This window comes from Squalius cephalus, assembly GCF_949319135.1.
Source record: "Squalius cephalus genome assembly, chromosome: 2".
Taxonomy (NCBI): Eukaryota; Metazoa; Chordata; class Actinopteri; order Cypriniformes; family Leuciscidae; genus Squalius; species Squalius cephalus.
The window spans coordinates 63,002,576-63,024,562 of record NC_137123.1 but is presented as its reverse complement, the minus strand read 5'-3'; the positions used below and the strand labels follow the sequence as shown (position 1 = coordinate 63,024,562).

General features: G+C 35.1%; 1 protein-coding gene across 3 annotated transcripts in view; it reads right to left on the bottom strand.

Moving 5' to 3' along the window:
- Nucleotides 1–2,642: 2,642 nt before the first annotated feature.
- LOC307154220 (neural cell adhesion molecule 2) overlaps nt 2,643–21,987 on the bottom strand; it is a 318,857-nt gene continuing 299,512 nt past the window's right edge. For 2 of the 3 annotated variants that reach the window (XM_079864005.1, XM_079864007.1), the window contains exons 15-17: nt 19,318–19,492; nt 6,683–6,890; nt 2,643–2,830 (exon numbers count right to left, since the gene is read on the bottom strand). In XM_079864005.1, coding sequence (XP_079720131.1) covers nt 2,716–2,830; nt 6,683–6,890; nt 19,318–19,492 — 498 coding nt within the window. In that variant the 3' untranslated portion in view covers nt 2,643–2,715. The remainder of the gene's footprint in view (nt 2,831–6,682; nt 6,891–19,317; nt 19,493–21,987) is intronic. The other variant, XM_079864006.1, reaches the window with a different exon arrangement.

The following is a 21,987-nucleotide window of genomic DNA, read 5'->3' as shown; positions in this document are numbered from 1 at the left end:
TAAGATGAAGTACTAAAACGACTAAAACTAAAACTGAAATAAAAGTAAATTAAAGCTAAAAATACGAAAACTAAAAAAAAAAAAATTACAAAAGCACATTTACAAACAAAAAAAAAAGTTAAAATAAAAACTGATAATATATATTAAAATTTTGTTAAACTGAAATAAAACAAATATTATGTGAAAATTGTTAATAAAAAAAAACGTAAAAAATATAAATTTTGGTTTGGTAATTAAGTGAAATAAAATGTGCTAAAATAGCTAAATATATAAAAAGAATTATAAAAAATAACAAGCACATGATAAAATTACAAAACACTGCAAAAATATAACAACCGAGGCTAATTCAAAATATTAATACATTTCGTTAAAGTGAAATAAAATATAAATACAAATCAAAAAACGTAATAAAAAAACTGACAAAAAGCACATAATAAATGTACAAAAACCTAAACTAAGATTAAAGTGAAAACTGAAAATATAAAAATAAAAGCGAAATCAAAATATTAATAAATACTATTTAAATAATAAATAGTAAAGTAAAATAACGCCGGACTCCAGGGGGCGACAGAGTCAGTTTTCTCTTTCAGCTTAATCACTGTCATGTTGGATGATAAACTGTTTACAACAGTTACCTGAATAATAACAACACATCTGGTTTGAGAAACTCTAGCGCCCTCTTGAGGTCTGGAGCCACACATTCAGTGCAGGTACAATCCAACTAGCGTCGGTCAAACATTCGCAGTGTATTTGCGTAGAACACGTCAAGCCATTCTCACACACACTCACACATTAATTATTCAACATAAATTAAGAAGAGCGTTTCATCTGGCATCATGGCAGTTGAGGAAATCGAAACTACAAAGTCACTTTACTACAAAGTTTTGCCAGGTTTTCTTTTGAGAAGCGAGATGGAAAATACAAACCGATGACGTCTTCAAACGTTGACATATATGAGACGCGCCATCTCAAAAACGCATAGGACATGCCTGGAAAATAATCCAAAGGTTGAGAAATCCACTGGGATTCTGGGAAAAGTCCTACGAAAACATCGAAAAAGCCAAAAACCGATGAAGCCTTGAACACATTTAGATGAGAAAACCCAGAGTCTGAAATCACTGCAAAAAAAGGATGTTTTTCCTCAGTGTTTCTGTTTTGTTTTCCAGCACAAACTTCTAAACATTCTTAAATCAAGATGCATTTACTAGAGAAGCAAAATGACTGAAGATATTTAAGTCTTGTTTACTAAAAAAAACAACAGTATTTGCATGTATTTGCGAACATGAATTATTATTTGTTTTTCAAAACACGCTTCATTAAGCTTCGAAACCTTTGCGAATCATTTTAGTTTTGAACCAGTGATTCGGAGTGTGTGAATTCAGTAAACGAGGCTTCGTTGAGTCACAAATGTTTCGAAATGTTTTGAAATGTCATTGGTTCGCCTCTATGATCTCTGTGAACCCTCTAGTCTCAAGTGTCGGCTATATCATTTTTACCTGATCTCAGATCAATTTTATACATTTGTAGACATATAATGACAATAATAAAATATCACATATTATAAAGACACTTCATATTTAATGGTGTTTTTATGCATGTTTTCGTTGCGTTGCTGGCGATTCAAACGATTTGAAACAGTGAATCATCTTGCAAAGCAATTGGTTCAATTGATTGAAAATTTCTAAAAGATTAGTTTCTCCCGACACTAGACGATAATAATAATGCAAACCACACTTACATAAAGGAGACTGAAACTGAAACACAGGGCTGTAAATACAGCAGTTGAGCAGAGGCAACTAAACTAGACACAGGTGAAACTAATGAGTAACTATAGAAACGGAACAGAAAAACAAAATAAGAGTCCATTGAATGGAATATAATAAATAGTTAATTTATGCTTAAAACAAGAAACTATATATATATATATATATACACACATACATAGTCTTTTGACTATTTAAATTAGGATATTTTACATTAATTTTACGTTTTTTGTATGGCAGGCAATTGACCGTTTTTTATGTTTTTCTTTTTTTTACAATGAAGGTGTTTGATCGTAATAATTCAGGAAATAGCTGTAAAATAACATTGTTTTTCTGTAAAACATTGAAGGAAAATTTCTGTAAAAGTTTTTTGCACTTTATTTAAATTAGGATATTTTACTTTATTTTTACGTTTTTTGTTTGCCAGCCGTAGCTGACAGTAATTGACAGTTTCGTAAAGATTTTTTTTACAGTGTATATATATATATATATATATATATCTTCTTCCTGTTTTAAGTATAAACTCACTTAACTTTGATGAATTTTACAGTAAACAAGAGTAATTCTGCTTCTCCAGTGAGTGTATCTTGATTTAGGAATGTTTAGATGTTTGTTCTGGAAAACGAGACAGAAACACTGAGGAAGAGCCTGATTTCGCTGCAGTGTTTCTGCCACGATACGACGTCCCGCTGAGCAGAGATCGGACTCGACACGGCTATCCAATCGGGTCATTTCTGAGAGATCCTCCAAAACAGCGAGATGGAAACGTCCACCGAACACAAGTGCTGGAGCCGTCGTGAATAGAAAGAACAGTAGATTTATCACAAAAGAAACTCTGTTTATATTTGAACATATTTACATTAGTGAAGAAGATTGATTTCTTTTCTTTTTTTCTTCTCTTTTCTTTTCTCTTTTGTGGTGTGATTGTGGTCTCAGTCTGTGGCGGGTCTCATTACGCTTTGCTGTCGTCCTGTTTTGTGTGCAGGCTGTTGTCCGAGTGGACCTTAATCTCGATCAGATCCGGCTTCAGAACCTCTTTCCCGTTCTCCTCCTTCAGCGGGAGCTTTCTGCGGTCAGAAGAGCAAAACACTCGAGTTTAACCACACACACACCTGATGGCGTCATGCATCTCATTAGCAGAGTCACATGACAAACTGATCACAGCGATACAAAAAAACCCACTTCTAACATCTAACTTCAGATATTCTACTGACTATAAGTATCTTTTCAACTACATGTCAACTTGTGGACCCAACAGTCTACTAATACTCTAATGAGAGTTAGTTGACATGTAGTTGCAAAGTTACTTATAGTTAGTAGTAGGATGTCTAAAGTGGACTATCGCAATAAAGTCAAACCAAAACACTATCTGAGAAATTAATGATAAAAACGACCCAAACCATAGAGCTATTTCTGATTCTATTAACTATTCGATTACTATAACGATTCGAGTACTATAACAATAACTATTCACAGCAAATATGATAATTATAACGATATATATATATATATATATATAAGATAAAATATATAAGAATAGGGTAGTGGCAGAGGAACAATAAATACAAATAAATGAAAACTAATTATAAAATATATAAAAAGACTAAACAAAAAAATGACAAAAGCAGCAAAAAAAAAATTTTTGTAAAAATTTTAAAAGTAAAAAGTAAAATATAAATATTGAAATTAATAAAAGAAAATAAAAATAAAAACTGAAATGGAGACAAATAAAAGCAAAAAAACAACAACAACAAAAAAAAAAAACTCAAAAACTAATAAAAATGACAAAAAAACCTACAATTAAAATGAAAACTGAAAATATAAAAATGTACTTAATATAAAATATTATTAAACTACATTAAATTGAAATAAAAATATAAGTATTAGAGGACATTGTTAAAACTTAAAACACAAAATAAAAAAAATAAAAATGGTAATGTTGCCTTAGCAACTAAGTGAAGTGAAATAAGTTTAAGCTGAAGTACGAAAATAAAAATAATAAAACTGAAATAAAATAAATAAAAGCAAAATTTAAAAAATCCTCCGACATATGATAAATGACAAAATTATAAAATTTTTAAATCCAAAATTAGAAAAAATTAGTAATACTGCCATTATGAAATAAGTTACATATATACATGTCTATTCAAAGCCGTTTCGACACGTTTTAGTATCATTTCTTCTTCGTGCAATGAAAAATGAATCTAAATCTCAAACTCCAGAGGTTTTCTTTTGACTTCTGTCTCAATGCTCATCACACTACGAGGATTAGCTGTGTGTGTGTGTGTGTAATAACAGCTGAAAACCCTGACATAACACACTTCAGATGACGGTAAATCCACTGGCGCTGGACTTTCTGCTCCTCGAATGCACACAGATCAATAGCAGAAGCCAATGAATCTCATGAGGCCTGACTAACGCTAGACCAAACTAAACCATCGGTCTGATCGTTTCCTGAACTCACACAGCAGAACCTTATTAAACCAGCAGATCTATGTGCATATTATCAACAGCGCTTAATAGTAATAGGAAAATATGAAATAATTTAAATTCAACCCTCATCATTAGATCATTACTGTCAGTTTCCATCAATCATCAGATTCAGAGAATGATCATATTCACATACACTGTAAAAATGAATTATATTAAATTACATTGTAAAAGTTAGAAATATTATGCTGTACAAAGACAGTGCTGCTATAATTAATAAAGTAAACCTAACTCAGAAATTGGGCTCTATATGAGTTCAGGTCAAATGATTGTGAAATAATGATTATGTTAAAACACAACCAACACCATCAGATCACCTTTTCACTTTGTTCATCTGGCTGTTCTAACTCAGGTACAGCAGCCAAACAAAATCTAAAGTTAATGATTTAAGGGTCAAGAGCCCAACTAAAACAAACACTGATCATCATAATGATGACTTAATTACGGTTTTCTCCTTCAGTGATTCTGCTTGTTAACATCAGGTGTCTTCAATGTTGGCAATAAAAAATAAAGAGTTCTTAATTCATCTTTGACGTCTGTCTGTTATTCAGATATTTTGGTCCCACTTTATATTAAGTGGCGTTAAGTACTATGTACTTACATCAAAAAATAAGTACAATGTACTTATTGTGTTCATGTTGTATTGTAAAACACTTTTGCTGCTATTGAGGTGTTATATGGGTAAGGTTAGGGACAGGTGTGGTGGATTGGGTAGGTTTAAGGTGTAAGGGAAGGGTCAACTGTGTACTTACAAATGTAATTACATAAATTAATTACAGCTGTAATTACATGCAGGAATTTTTTAAATGTAAGTACAATGTAAAAACATGTAGTTACACAATAAGTACATTGTATCAAATTATTAATTTCAATGTAAGTACATGTAAGTACATAGTACTTAAAGCCACTTAATATAAAGTGGGACCGATATTTTTGTTTAAAAAAAAAAAAGTTGTAAATTTTACTCATTTTAAATGGTTAACTTTTAAGGAATTAATTTGATTAATTATTACTCAATTCTAATTTGTTACATTTAATTAATAATATTGCTTGTAATCTGTTGCCACAATTTTATTGAGTAGATATAGCGTATTCATTTTTACAGTGTATGAAAGTTAAAATGATTATAAACTAATTGAAATGATCTTGCACACACTTTAGTCTCACAAAGGCAAGTCTTTAGTCTCACAAATTTTTAAAAATAAAAATTATTCAAATTCAGATTAACTGTTTTCTATGTGAATATATAGTAAAGTGTAATTTATATCCTGTGATCAAAGCTGAATTTTCAGCATCATTACTCCAGTCTTCAGTGTCACATGATCCTTCAGAAATCACTCTAATATGAGGATTTGATGCTCAAGAAACATTTATGATTATTATCGGTGTTCACTGTAAAAAATTTCTAACCCTCCCAAATCAAAAAATTAAAGTGACCGATAACATCTAAATTTTTCAATTGGCCCAAGTGAAATTCTGTAAATTATCAAATTAAATTTACAGATTTTCACTTGGACAAATTGAAAAATTTAGATGTTATCGGTCACTTGAAATTTTTGATTTGGGAGGGTTAGAAATTTTTTACAGTGTTGGAAACAGTTGCTAAACTGATCAATTTTATTTTCCAGGATTCTTTTTGATGAACAGAAAGTTCTAAAAGAACAGCATTTATTTGAAATAGAATCCTTTGTAACATTATAAAAGCCACTTTTGATGAATTGAATGCAATCTTGCTGAATAAAAGTATTTATTTCCCTCAAACTACTTTAAACGGCAGAGATGTTTTCATTGTGAGACTGAAAAAACAACCTAAATTTGCTGGTTTAAGCTGACCAGCCAGAAAAACCAGATATCATTTTGTATATATTGTTCCACTAGTGTGATCAGGACACTATAGTTCATTTCTGTAAGTGAGGAGAGCAGAATAAAGTAAACTGTGACATATTACACCCAATAACTCTTCATACAGAGACTAAAATGGGAGCAGAAATGATTCGGACACTTTGAGCTGATCATGTTTTGCTGAAGTGTGTTGTCTTTAATTGCTAATGCTCTTTTCACACACAGACTGAACACAATGAAGCATTGCTTGGTGATTGGTTGAGCTAAACTGGTATTATCTAATTGTGTAGTTAAATTTAACAGCTGACAGATATTCAACATAATTCATGTGTGAGACAGTCTAACAGAAGGACGGACAAAACCAGTCAAATATCAGCTGAGTTCATAACTCTGAGTTCTTTAGTACCATTCTCTAAACTATAGCGAATAAACTGATAATGTGAGAAATGTTGAAGGAGTCTGAATAAATGTTGGTTTGACTGTAGATGTGAAATCATCAAACTCCACACACGACACAAACACACTTTAAAACACATCACATAAATCATCATTTGATTTGAGATGTGGAGGACGGGCGCGTGACTCACAGGTAAGCGGCCTTGCCCTCCTCCAGCTCTTTGCTCTTGCCGCTGGTCGTGGTCTTCTTGCTGCAGAGTTTGCGGCTGATGAACATGAGGAGACCGCAGTGTCTGAAGAAGAAGCAGCCGACGTCCACCAGAGCCAGCAGAAGAAGAAGAGCCGCCAGTCCGAGGCCGACCACAGCGCCGAGACCCAGACCGCTGAACAGGGAATCTGCTGAGAACACACACACACACACACTCAACAACTGTACTGATCCCTCACTCACACACACACACACACACACACACACACACACACACACCACAGCGCCGAGACCCAGACCGCTGAACAGGGAATCTGCTGAGAACACACACACACACACACACACACACACACACACACACACACACACACACACACACACACTCACTCAACAACTGTACTGATCCCTCACTCACACACACACACACACACACACACACACACACACACACACACCACAGCGCCGAGACCCAGACCGCTGAACAGGGAATCTGCTGAGAACACACACACACACACACACACACACACTCAACAACTGTACTGATCCCTCTCACACACACACACACACACACACACACACACACACACACACACACACACACACACACACACCACAGCGCCGAGACCCAGACTGCTGAACAGGGAATCTGCTGAGAACACACACACACACACACACACACACACTCAACAACTGTACTGATCCCTCACACACACACACACACACACACACACACACACACACACACACACACACACACACACACACACACACACACACACACCACAGCGCCGAGACCCAGACCGCTGAACAGGGAATCTGCTGAGAACACACACACACACACACACTCAACAACTGTATTGATCCCTCACACACACACACACACACACACACACACACACACACACACACACACACACACACACACACACACATTCAACAACTGTACTGATCCCTCACTCACACACACACCACAGCGCCGAGACCCAGACCGCTGAACAGGGAATCTGCTGAGAACACACACACACACACACACACACTCAACAACTGTACTGATCCCTCACACACACACACACACACACACACACACACACACACACCACAGCGCCGAGACCCAGACCGCTGAACAGGGAATCTGCTGAGAACACACACACACACACACACACACACACACACACACACCACAGCGCCGAGACCAAGACCACTGAACAGGGAATCTGCTGAGAACACACACACACACACACACACACTCAACAACTGTACTGATCCCTCACACACACACACACACACACACACACACACACACACACACACACACACACACACACACACACACACACACACACACCACAGCGCCGAGACCCAGACCGCTGAACAGGGAATCTGCTGAGAACACACACACACACACACACACACACACACACACACACACACACCACAGCGCCGAGACCAAGACCGCTGAACAGGGAATCTGCTGAGAACACACACACACACACACCACAGCGCCGAGACCAAGACCACTGAACAGGGAATCTGCTGAGACCAGACACACACACACACACACACACACACACACACACATGTCTGGTTCACTATCTTTGTGGGGACTCTCCATAGACGTAATGGTTTTTATACCGTACAAACTGTACATTCTATCCCCTCACACTGCCCCTGCCCCTAAACCTACCCATCACACACACACACACACACACACACACACTGCCCCTGCCCCTAAACCTGCTCATCACACACACACACACACACACACACACACACACACACACACACACACACACACACACACACACACACACACACACACACACACACACACTGCCCCTGCCCCTAAACCTGCCCATCACAGGAAACATTCTGCATTTTTACTTTCTCAAAACAACTCATCCTGTGTGATTTATAAGCCTTTTGAAAAGTGGGGACCGCTGGCTGGTCCCCACAATGTAGGTGATCTCAGGTTTTACTATTCTTATGGGGACATTTGGTCCCCACAATGTAATATAAACAAGGGCACAATGTCACACACTCACACACACACACACACACACACGCTCAACAACAACCCAGATTCCTCAGCATGACAATTCAGGATCAGTTCAGCTGGTGTGTGTCTAAAAGAGTCTCTTAAAGTCTCCCTGTCGATCATTTTATCCCTTAAAGCTCATCTTTGATCACCAAAATTACATATTTAAAAAAAAAACCTTTAAAAACAATTAGTCATGCCTTAAAATATCTTGAATGTAACTCGACACCCTTTCCTCATTTAGTATGTGCGGTTCTATGAATATGCAAATGAGCCCCGCCTCCACTCACTCACTCAGCTCAGAGATCCACTGGTTGACGATCACACGTTGATCTGATTGGTTACAAGGTAGTTTGTGACGTCAGAAACACCAGCGATTTCAAAGCGTGTTTTTGACACTGTCTTTGGTTCACTGCAGTTTTAAGGAGGAAATACTCAGCAATGCTGTCGACTTATGAATTTACACATGCTTTGTCTTAAAGCATATTAAAAACACCACATAGACACATAAACTACATTAAACGCTGGATTTTCACCACAGGGGGGCTTTAAACTCTCAGTTTGACCTGGAGATGATTTTCTTTTTCCCCAAAAATGCTGATAAATCTTTCATTTCCACATTGTTACACTTGTGGAGTTTCGGGGTCAAAAATGACCGGCCTACAAAAACATGCAGTTGTTATGCGGTGTTCAATCTTTTCATCAACTTGTTTTCTTTCAATCAGCAAATGTTTTATGTTTTGTTTCGTATCTGATTGATCGTAGGTATCACTGATCTGAACTTGTGCATGTCAGTTTTTTTTTGCTTTTTTTGAGGAGAATAAAACTGAGGTGCACAAGTTCAGATCAATGAGACCTATGATCAATCAGAAACAAAAAGAAACACAAATACAAAAGAAAACTTGTTGACGAAAAGATTGAATGAAATATATCATGATAATATAGTATAACTAGAGATTTATAAGCCATTTAAAGGCCCCCTGAAGTGCCTTGAAACACACAGCATTATTCAGTGTGTTGACGTAATTTCCACTGAAACAGGAAGAAGGGGCGGGGCTTATCGAGAAGCCCCTCCCCCTGTTAAAAATAGCCAATAGCGTTTAGTCTATATCACAGATCGGCCAGTAAAGCTGTAGTTTCCTCTTAATCTCCTCAATATCGCTTTAAAATCCAGCATTCTGCAGAACTCAAATGTGTCCGATGTGTTTTCAGGTCTGTGGGACTCGATCACATGATCTGCTCTGTGTGTCGTGTCTCCGGACCGGAGCTGAAACCAGACTTCATTCCCCCTCGATGGAAAGCATATCTACACTGTCTGAATCGTTCCCTGTCCCCTATCTAGTGCACTATGTGCCGTTCACCATGTAGGAAACAGTAAATGTGTGAACAAGTGACCGATTTCAGCGTCTGTTTATAATGTAGGGGGCGGAGCTTCAGATTCTAGAGAGCATTTGATTGGACAGAAAATCTGATGAGAAGCTGAAGTGCAGAGTGATGTCATCATCAGAATCATTTTTTTCATCAGACTTTAAGTTTTGAATGCTTATATCTTCTAAATGTGAATTTTGCCATTGTTTTGGTATGTAATTTCTATTTTTCTATCCATAAAACAGCAAGAATACATGCACAAAAACATTCTCAGATTAGTGTGCACTGATTTTTTCTGTTACTACACTGTAAAAAATATTTTTGAAGTAAATAAGACAAAGATTATTGCAGCATATGTTTTTAACAAGAACATTTTGTTTAATTTAATGTGTTACTTGTCCTTTCTTTGTAATTATTTGTGAAATTTACTGGCAATTTATGAGGGAAAATAGTATGAAATTTACACCACTTTTGTCAGTGTACTTTGGCAACATTTATGTTATTCTATATTTATTCAGATTTCTGAAAAATCACACAAATAAAAGCTATAGAAGTTCACAGATTAACAGTGTTTTTAGTATCATTTACATATTTAAAAAAAAATTATTAATATTTTAAATTAGATTTTATTTTTATGTATTCATTTTCATTTCAATTTGAGTAATTTTGTTATGTGCTTTTGTCAGTTTTGTTTTTTTGTATTTATATTTAGCTTATTTTAGTTTAAGTCATTTTAGTATTTCAAATCAAATATATTTTATTTCAGTACATTTTGATTAAGTTTAAGTTTTCATGCAATATTTATATTTTATTTGAATTCAGCTTTATTTCAATAAATGGATTTTTTTAAATAGTTTTCAATCTATAGTTGTCTCGTATTTTTTGCAAGGGGTCAAATGTCAAAACATTCACATTTCAGTCGCAAAAGTGCATCATTATATATATATATAAAGTTAATCTGAAAGAGTCATGACAGTTAAAAGATATATCCAATAGTAAAGAGAAATTCGAGGCCTTGACAGGATAATTAACCCAACTGAATGCTATTATTTGTCCGGTTCTTTATTTTTCTCTTGCACTTACTGTAGATGAACAGAAAACAAACCTGTGAAAAGATTTCTCAGTAATCATAGGTTCAGAAACGTGATGTTTCTGTATCGATCTGAAGTTAGTCAAAGCTTTTAAGACATAATTCTGCAGTCCATCTTCAAGATGTTTTGATGCGTTATGGATGAAAGCATCAAAGATCCACAAATATAAAGGAGTCTGACGGATGGACGAGTGGACAGACCCGCGGCGTAAACACACCTGACTGAACCTCTGAATGTCTACTAATGCGACACCTAAAGCACCGACTAAGAAAACGGTTCAATACGGGAAGCCTTGAGTCGAGCGAACGTCTTCAGAGGGTTTCATTGATTCTTATCGCCATCAGACGCAGAGCTGGATAAATCACAGCTTCAAAACCTTCACTTCAGCACAAATATTCAAGTTAAAATGCAACCTAGGGTCTTTTTGTTAATCTACCTGAGTCAAACTTTCGTTTAAAATCATAATTTGAATGGAAACGCCACTTTTAAGTTTGACCGTATTTTCGTTTTAGGTTAAAATGCCTTGTGAATGGGGCACTTCTATGATAGCATCAAAAATCACTATTTTTAAAACACTAATGCGGCTCGACACAACATGAAACTGTGCTGGAGTATCACCAGCGGCTCTACACATGAACTCCAGCATTGAGAACAGTGTTTGTGTCCACAGAGTTTACTAAAGAGAAAGATTTTGAACAACTCACTGTCTCTGTGTCCGCCGGCTTTATGACAGTCAAAAATAGTCGATTTCTGAATGCGACGTAACATGAGGAGAGTACAGATGGAAAGCTCCTAAAGCTTAGTTCAATATAAATTCACGGATAATTTGTTGATTTGTCGTTAGTGAAAATCAATATTGACCTTGTAATTGAAAAAGGATATAGCAATACTAAAAATCATTTCATTCGCATTCAGAAATCGACTATTTTTGACTGTCATAAAGCCGGCGGACACAGAGACAGTGAGTTATTCAAAATCTTTCTTTTTAGTAAACTCTGTGGACACAAACACTGTTCTCAATGCTGGAGTTCATGTGTAGAGCCTCTGGTGAGACTTCCAGCACAGTTTCATGTTGTGTCGAGTGTTTTAAAAATAGTGATTTTTGATGCTATCATAGAAGTGCCCCATTCACTCCCATTCAAAAGGCATTTTAACCTAAAACGAAAATACGGTCAAACTTAAAAGTGGCGTTTCCATTCTAATTATGCTTTTAAAGGAAAGTTTGCCTTGGGTAGATTATCAAAAAGGTTGCATTTTGGCGAGAGTTACCCTTTAACTTCACGTCATGATAATGTTTAACCACCTGAATGAATGGACAGCGTGAACAGAATGACTCAGTTTTCATTTAGCTGGTGTTTAAGGAAATCGGAGGATGTCGCTCGTCTCTGTATACATTCGTTTTAATCAATAGCTGAATTACAGGTTTAATTATGCTTGATATTTGTAGAGGTTTATGTGCACGTAACAAGAACTCATTCATCTAAAAAAATGTATCTGAAGTAATATGCTATGATTCGATTGACAACCTGTTGATGTTGAAGTGTAAAACAAATTAAAACTATAAGATGAAACTGATTGAAGTGAATTCCCTCTCCGCTGTCTCTATTCTCCCTCTCTATCCTTCACTGACTCCATCATTGTGAACGGACGTGTATGCCATATTGTTGCAATAACGTGCACAAGACACTTTAAGCTATTTTTATTGATTTAACTTGGTATATGTGGGTTATATGGATGAATACGGTTTGTTTTCTATGAGAGATGTCAAATTTCGTTGTATACCATGCAATGACAATAAAGGTAAAACTAACTAAAAACTAAAATTCACTATGAGAAATAAAAACAGACACAAACGAGACAATTAATGTGAAAAGCGGCTCACATCAGTATTTTTATACAGCCAGAAAAAGATCGTACTCAGTATTTGTGTCTTATTTTCAAGCACAAATATCTAAACATTCATAAAATCAAGATACATTTACTGGAGAAGCAAAATTCCTGAAGATATTAAGTCTTATTTTCTGAAAAATCTATAAAAATTAATTGAGTTTTTGCTTGAAACAAGAAGAAAAAAAAAAAAAAAAATTCCAATGGGGTAACAAAAATTACAATATAATATAATATAATATAATATAATATAATATAATATAATATAATATAATATAATATAATATAATATAATATAATGCATGTTAACTTAAATGATACGTTTAATGTATATGTATATAAAGATGACATCAGATATTTAGTCTCGTTTTCTAAAAATGATTATCAAAATTAAGTGAGTTTATGCTTAAAACAAGAAAAAAAAATTGCCAATGGGCTCAGATAATAAAATATAATATAATAATATAATATAATGAAAAAATGATAACAATTAAGTGATTTATGCTTAAAAAAAGAAAAACAAGGGCTCAGAAAAATTACAATATAATAATATAATATAATATAATATAATATAATATAATATAATATAATATAATATAATATAATATAATGCATGTTAACTTAAATTATACGTTTAATGTATATGTATATAAATATGACATCAGATATTTAGTCTTGTTTTCTAAAAAAGATTATCAAAATTAAGTGAGTTTATGTAATATAAAAAAATATATTTCATGCTTAAAACAAGAAAAACAAATTGCCAATGTGGTCAGAAAAATAACAATATAATATAATTTAATGAAAAAATGATAACAATTAAGCGATTTTATGCTTAAAACAAGAAAAAAACTGTCAATGGGGTCAGAAAAATAACAATATAATAAAATATAATATAATGCATGTTAACTTAAATATACGTTTAATAATTTGTTTTATTATTTTAATATAACAATATAGCTATATTATATTATAATATCTATTATAGTACACTACATTATATTATATTATAAATTAAACGGCTTAAACCAGTAAAAGATTAATATTTGTATCTGTATGCATGAAGTGAGTTATTTTAATTTGACCTAAAATTATTCAGACCTATTCAGTACTATGAGAAACACACTCCCTTTGACTGGCGTTGAGCTTCACTAACATTATCTGCCAATAGAGCGCTAAATGACTCACAGAAAGGTCCCCGAGCGCCACTGAACTGACTGTCCTGGATGAAGCATCACTATGATACAACATTATATGGAGGCAAATGTCCATATCATCATATTCATGCCCACGCAGCGTTTTACAGTCGCCATCACGACCTTCAGAGCGCCTGATGACCTGAAGCCAGCGATTCGTTCCAGGAACGCCTGCTGTCGGCTCAGACTGATGACTACTGAGTGTTTTCACCAGGAATACACACTTTCATGCAGTAAAAAGAGTGTATAAACCCTTTTTTGGACAAAAAGACAAAGGTATAAGACTGTGAACGTCTTTAGTGAGGGAAAGAACTACAAATTGCAAAAAATGCATTTATACTAAAATATTTAATTATTTTGAGAGTGTATGTAGATTGACTCGATTAAGTCATCCGCAGTGCCTAATGGGAGTGGGCGGAGCTAATGAGATCGTTTGCTCGGTTTCATTCTGATTGGTGGAATTTTCTGAACAGCATCATGGGTAATGTAGTTTTTCACCACGAATTCTTGCTTTTAAACATTTTTATTTTAAAAATAAGCTGAAATAATGTGGACTGTCGGCTTCAACAGAAGCAAATAACCTTGATTAACAACCTCGTAGTATAGGTTAAAATGTTAAAAATGTTAAAAGTTATTTTCCCTATGGAGAAAATGATTGGATTTTTACTTCCGGAACCAACTGTTGCGCTCTATTTCAGAAAATAATTGTTACAGTGTACATTCAAGCAGATTTTAACCTAAAATCTAGAATAAAAATGAGTTAATATGCATATTGATTAAATATTGATTGAAATTAGCAAAACGTTTTAGCAACACATTCTACTATCCTCAACTAAAAATTGTGATTTATATTTGAAACTTTATATTTAAAGAATGTTTTGCTAAAAATGCTGAAAAGAATTTGTAGAATGTTTTGCTAAAAATGCTGATTTGTCTCAGAAAAAAAAACAATAAAATCATCATTCAAATGAGTAGATTTCTGCATTGTCTACCTGACATTAATAGAGTATCGTCATTTTTATATCATATCTTTGAACAGAAGACAGCAAAGTGACTTAAACGGTGTAAAAAGGATCAAAGACGCTCTCCAAACCACTGTTATTTTAGTATAATTGAGATACTATAATAGTTTTTGGGAATATTTTAATGTTATTGAAAAATATATATTTTTCATCTCAATTTAAAGTTTTAGTAATTTTGTTGTGTTTTTGTCATTTTTTTTGCACTCAGAACATCAGATAAATACAGTAATGAAATAAAGCTGTAATGCCATCACATGACACTTAGAGAACAGCTTGGTTAAGAACTACTGTAACATAATATAATATAATATAATATAATATAATATAATATAATATAATATAATATAATATATTTATACATATTTTTCAATACTTAAATTGATTTAAAGTAAAAAACTAAAGTATTTTTTACATATTAGTATTTGCTGTACTGCCCAATTTATGGTGATTTTAAAAAATACAGTAACTTGAGTTTATAAAGTTTATAGAGTTTATAAAAAAAAATTACAATAATGAGAATCACCATTCACCACCAAATTCTCATTATTGTAATGGGGAAAATTGCAATATTAATGAAATATTAATACAATATTTAAATGAAGTATTTATACATAGTAAATGCTGCACTGCCCAATTTATAGTGTTTAATTTAAAATACAATCATTTTAGTCAAACAAAGTGCTGTAATAGAATAAAGAAAATCACCATTGATGATAATTAGAATTACAAAGAAATTCAGTTAAGGTAAAACATCTTAAAACAGACATGCAAAATATAAAGTCTTCATGCTTTCTTTGGATTCTGATGTGAAGTATATTTCCCAAAGCCTGGATAAGCGAGTAAAGCTCAGGTCGACATGTTCGTCTGCTGACCGTCTCTTCTCTTCAAACGGCATCAGCCAATCAAACCGCAGCATTTGATCTTCCGCCCGGACCGGCTCTGGGACTCGCGCCTCATCTCACGCTGCCTGGACCCCTGAACCGTGACTTCACTTTAACATTTCTGTTTTTATCAGACGCCAATCTCCCGCAGAGATCAGGAATACGGATGAGAAAACTCTTGATCTTTAAAGTTTTCCACATCACATGACCTTAATAAAACATGTTTGCTCACAAGGCTGAAGTTCATAAACCACAGTGTGTACGCCGCAGGCGATGGGAAAGCACATACTGTATGTACTTAGTGGGACGCAGCCGAACTCTCGGAGATTACAGCAGATGGATTCAGAGTTTGACAGAAATCACCCCTAAAAACACATATCAGCGTGTGTGTGTGTGTGTGTGTGTACCTGTGATGTGGATTATCAGCGAGGGTGTGTGTGTGTGTGTGTACCTGTGCTGTGGATTAACCAGCGAGGGTGTGTGTGTGTGTGTGTACCTGTGATGTGGATTAACCAGCGAGGGTGTGTGTGTGTGTGTGTACCTGTGATGTGGATTATCAGCGAGGGTGTGTGTGTGTGTACCTATGATGTGGATTAACCAGCGAGGGTGTGTGTGTGTGTGTGTGTGTACCTGTGATGTGGATTATCAGCGAGGGTGTGTGTGTGTGTGTGTGTACCTGTGCTGTGGATTATCAGCGTGTGTGTGTGTGTGTGTACCTGTGCTGTGGATTATCAGCGAGGGTGTGTGTGTGTGTGTGTACCTATGATGTGGATTATCAGCGAGGGTGTGTGTGTGTGTGTGTGTACCTGTGCTGTGGATTATCAGCGAGGGTGTGTGTGTGTGTGTGTAACTGTGATGTGGATTATCAGCGTGTGTGTGTGTGTGTACCTGTGCTGTGGATTATCAGCGAGGGTGTGTGTGTGTGTGTACCTGTGATGTGGTTAACCAGCGAGGGTGTGTGTGTGTGTGTGTGTACCTGTGATGTGGATTATCAGCGTGTGTGTGTGTGTGTGTGTGTGTGTGTGTGTGTGTGTACCTGTGATGTGGATTATCAGCGTGTGTGTGTGTGTGTACCTGTGCTGTGGATTATCAGCGAGGGTGTGTGTGTGTGTGTACCTGTGATGTGGTTAACCAGCGAGGGTGTGTGTGTGTGTACCTGTGATGTGGATTATCAGTGTGTGTGTGTGTGTGTGTGTGTACCTGTGCTGTGGATTATCAGCGAGGGTGTGTGTGTGTGTGTGTGTGTGTGTACCTGTGATGTGGATTATCAGCGAGGGTGTGTGTGTGTGTGTGTGTGTGTGTGTACCTGTGATGTGGTTAACCAGCGAGGGTGTGTGTGTGTGTACCTGTGATGTGGATTATCAGCGTGTGTGTGTGTGTGTGTGTGTGTGTACCTGTGATGTGGTTAACCAGCGAGGGTGTGTGTGTGTGTACCTGTGATGTGGATTATCAGTGTGTGTGTGTGTGTGTGTGTGTGTGTGTGTGTGTGTGTACCTGTGATGTGGATTATCAGCGTGTGTGTGTGTGTGTGTGTGTGTACCTGTGATGTGGATTATCAGCGTGTGTGTGTGTGTGTGTGTGCGTACCTGTGATGTGGATTATCAGCGTGTGTGTGTGTACCTGTGATGTGGTTAACCAGCGAGGGTGTGTGTGTGTACCTGTGATGTGGATTATCAGTGTGTGTGTGTGTACCTGTAATGTGGTTAACAGTGTTAATTTTGACAGCAGATTTTGATTTAGTTTTAGTCATAGTCTTTTGACTAAAATGCCATTTAGTTTTAGTCATATTTTAGTCATCTAGAATTGTTTTAGTTTTAGTCTAGTTTTAGTCGACGAAATACAATAATATTTTAGTCGACTAAATCTACAGTAGATTTGGTCGACTAAAATATAATGGGTTTAAATTGAAATGCATTAATTTAGAATTTCTCTAAAATTTCCAAACCCATATACTCCCGGAGAAAACATATATTAACCTGCTAATATGAATGATTTTAAAGTTTGAACGTGCAATACAGACACAGATTTAACTACTGTAACGTATATACAGTATCTTAAAATGAAATAAAACCACTTTTCCTAAAGTAGAACACAGTCTTCTTTTCAATGAATGATATATGAATTTGTTATAACTACTTGCATACATCATTCTCTATTCTTTCAAGCAGACATATTTATTTGTATGAATTAAATATAATTAATCCTTATTAAAGCTATTAACGAGCAGTTTATTTTGTTGCTTGATCAATATTAAGGACATAGACCGCATTAGGTTTATTACCCACTGTCACTTTAAGACATCGGCACTGATGCACATACGATACACTCACAACTGTTTAAGACATAACCGACATAATTGACGTGAATACTCTCCAAAACGGACATTCAGACTTAATGATGTGTGTATTTGTCCATTCAGACACGAAAGAGAGCTCAATTCCGTACTCGCGCGCTGTATACGTGGGTGTGTGCGCACAGAAAACCGTACCAAATAGAGCTCTTTTTTGCGTCGCCACTCTTCAGATCTACATGTCTGCTCTACTCACTCTCCCAGATGTTTACATGTTTTAACGTTTTATGAGACATACAGCGCATGCCAACTCGTGTGCCGCTGGGTAGATCAGCACGTCCCAGTACAAATGTGCGGATCTACCACAAATGCAGGACATCAGACTGGATCGCTTCCCAAATCGTCACTATCTAACATTTTCGTCTAGTTTTTATTCGTTGACGAAAATGTCAATAGATTTTCGTCATAGTTTTTGTCATTCAAAACTAGTGTTTATTTAGTTATCGTCTCATTTTCGTCTGTGAAAAAATTTCGTTGACGAAAATAATGACGAAAATTATTCGTCAACGAAATTAACACTGGTGGTTAACCAGTGAGGGTGTGTGTGTGTACCAGTGATGTGGATTATCAGCGTGTGTGTGTGTGTGTGTGTGTGTACCTGTGATGTGGATTATCAGTGTGTGTGTGTGTGTGTGAGTACCTGTGATGTGGTTTATCAGCGTGTGTGTGTGTGTGTGTACCTGTGATGTGGTTTATCAGTGTGTGTGTGTATACCTGTGATGTGGTTTATCAGCGTGTGTGTGTGTGTGTGTACCTGTGATGTGGTTTATCAGTGTGTGTGTGTATACCTGTGATGTCGGGCTTCTGTGGCATGAGGAACTGGAAGAAGGTGGGCTCCGACAGGCCCTTGACGTTGCGCGCCGTGATCTCCACGTTGTAGCGCGTGTTCCACTGAAGCGGCTGAAGAAGAGCGAAATCATTCATGCCGGGAACCAGCTTCGTCATCCACTGCTCCTCTTTATCCTGCACACACAACACACACATCCACATCACCGGTCTGTTACTCACACAACACACACACATCGACATCACCGGTCTGTTACTCACACACACAACACACACATCCACATCACCGGCCTGTTACTCACACACACACACACACACACACACACAACACACATCCACATCACCGGTCTGTTACTCACACACACACACACACACACACACATCGACATCACCGGTCTGTTACTCATACACACACAACACACACACATCGACATCACCAGTCTATTACTCATACACACACAACACACACACATCGACATCACCGGTCTATTACTCACACACACAACACACACATCTACAGTCAACAACGTTCCCTAATGACTTCAGTTTGAGTCTGTTACTTAAACATATTACTCATCATCAGTATTATTATTATCATACTGTTACTCATCATCAGTGGTATTATTATCATACTGTTACTCGTCAGTATTATTATTATCATACTGTTACTCGTCAGTATTATTATTATCATACTGTTACTCGTCAGTATTATTATTATCATACTGTTACTCATCAGTATTATTATTATCATACTGTTACTCGTCAGTATTATTATTATCACACTGTTACTCATCATCAGTATTATTATTATCATACTGTTACTCGTCAGTATTATTATTATCATACTGTTACTCGTCAGTATTATTATTATCATACTGTTACTCGTCAGTATTATTATTATCATACTGTTACTCATCAGTATTATTATTATCACACTGTTACTCATCATCAGTATTATTATTATCATACTGTTACTCGTCAGTATTATTATTATCATACTGTTACTCGTCAGTATTATTATTATCATACTGTTACTCGTCAGTATTATTATTATCACACTGTTACTCATCATCAGTATTATTATTATCATACTGTTACTCGTCAGTATTATTATTATCATACTGTTACTCGTCAGTATTATTATTATCATACTGTTACTCGTCAGTATTATTATTATCATACTGTTACTCATCAGTATTATTATTATCATACTGTTACTCGTCAGTATTATTATTATCACACTGTTACTCATCATCAGTATTATTATTATCATACTGTTACTCGTCAGTATTATTATTATCATACTGTTACTCGTCAGTATTATTATTATCATACTGTTACTCGTCAGTATTATTATTATCATACTGTTACTCATCAGTATTATTATTATCACACTGTTACTCATCATCAGTATTATTATTATCATACTGTTACTCGTCAGTATTATTATTATCATACTGTTACTCGTCAGTATTATTATTATCATACTGTTACTCGTCAGTATTATTATTATCACACTGTTACTCATCATCAGTATTATTATTATCACACTGTTACTCATCATCAGTGGTATTATTATCATACTGTTACTCGTCAGTATTATTATTATCATACTGTTACTCGTCAGTATTATTATTATCATACTGTTACTCGTCAGTATTATTATTATCATACTGTTACTCATCAGTATTATTATTATCATACTGTTACTCGTCAGTATTATTATTATCATACTGTTACTCGTCAGTATTATTATTATCATACTGTTACTCGTCAGTATTATTATTATCATACTGTTACTCGTCAGTATTATTATTATCATACTGTTACTCATCAGTATTATTATTATCACACTGTTACTCATCATCAGTATTATTATTATCATACTGTTACTCGTCAGTATTATTATTATCATACTGTTACTCGTCAGTATTATTATTATCATACTGTTACTCGTCAGTATTATTATTATCATACTGTTACTCATCAGTATTATTATTATCACACTGTTACTCATCATCAGTATTATTATTATCATACTGTTACTCGTCAGTATTATTATTATCATACTGTTACTCGTCAGTATTATTATTATCATACTGTTACTCGTCAGTATTATTATTATCACACTGTTACTCATCATCAGTATTATTATTATCATACTGTTACTCGTCATCAGTATTATTATTATCATACTGTTACTCGTCATCAGTATTATTATTATCATTCTGTTACTCGTCAGTATTATTATTATCACACTGTTACTCATCATCAGTATTATTATTATCATACTGTTACTCGTCATCAGTATTATTATTATCATACTGTTACTCGTCATCAGTATTATTATTATCATACTGTTACTCGTCAGTATTATTATTATCATACTGTTACTCGTCATCAGTATTATTATTATCATACTGTTACTCATCATCAGTGGTATTATTATCATACTGTTACTCGTCAGTATTATTATTATCATACTGTTACTCGTCAGTATTATTATTATCATACTGTTACTCGTCAGTATTATTATTATCATACTGTTACTCATCAGTATTATTATTATCATACTGTTACTCGTCAGTATTATTATTATCATACTGTTACTCGTCAGTATTATTATTATCATACTGTTACTCGTCAGTATTATTATTATCATACTGTTACTC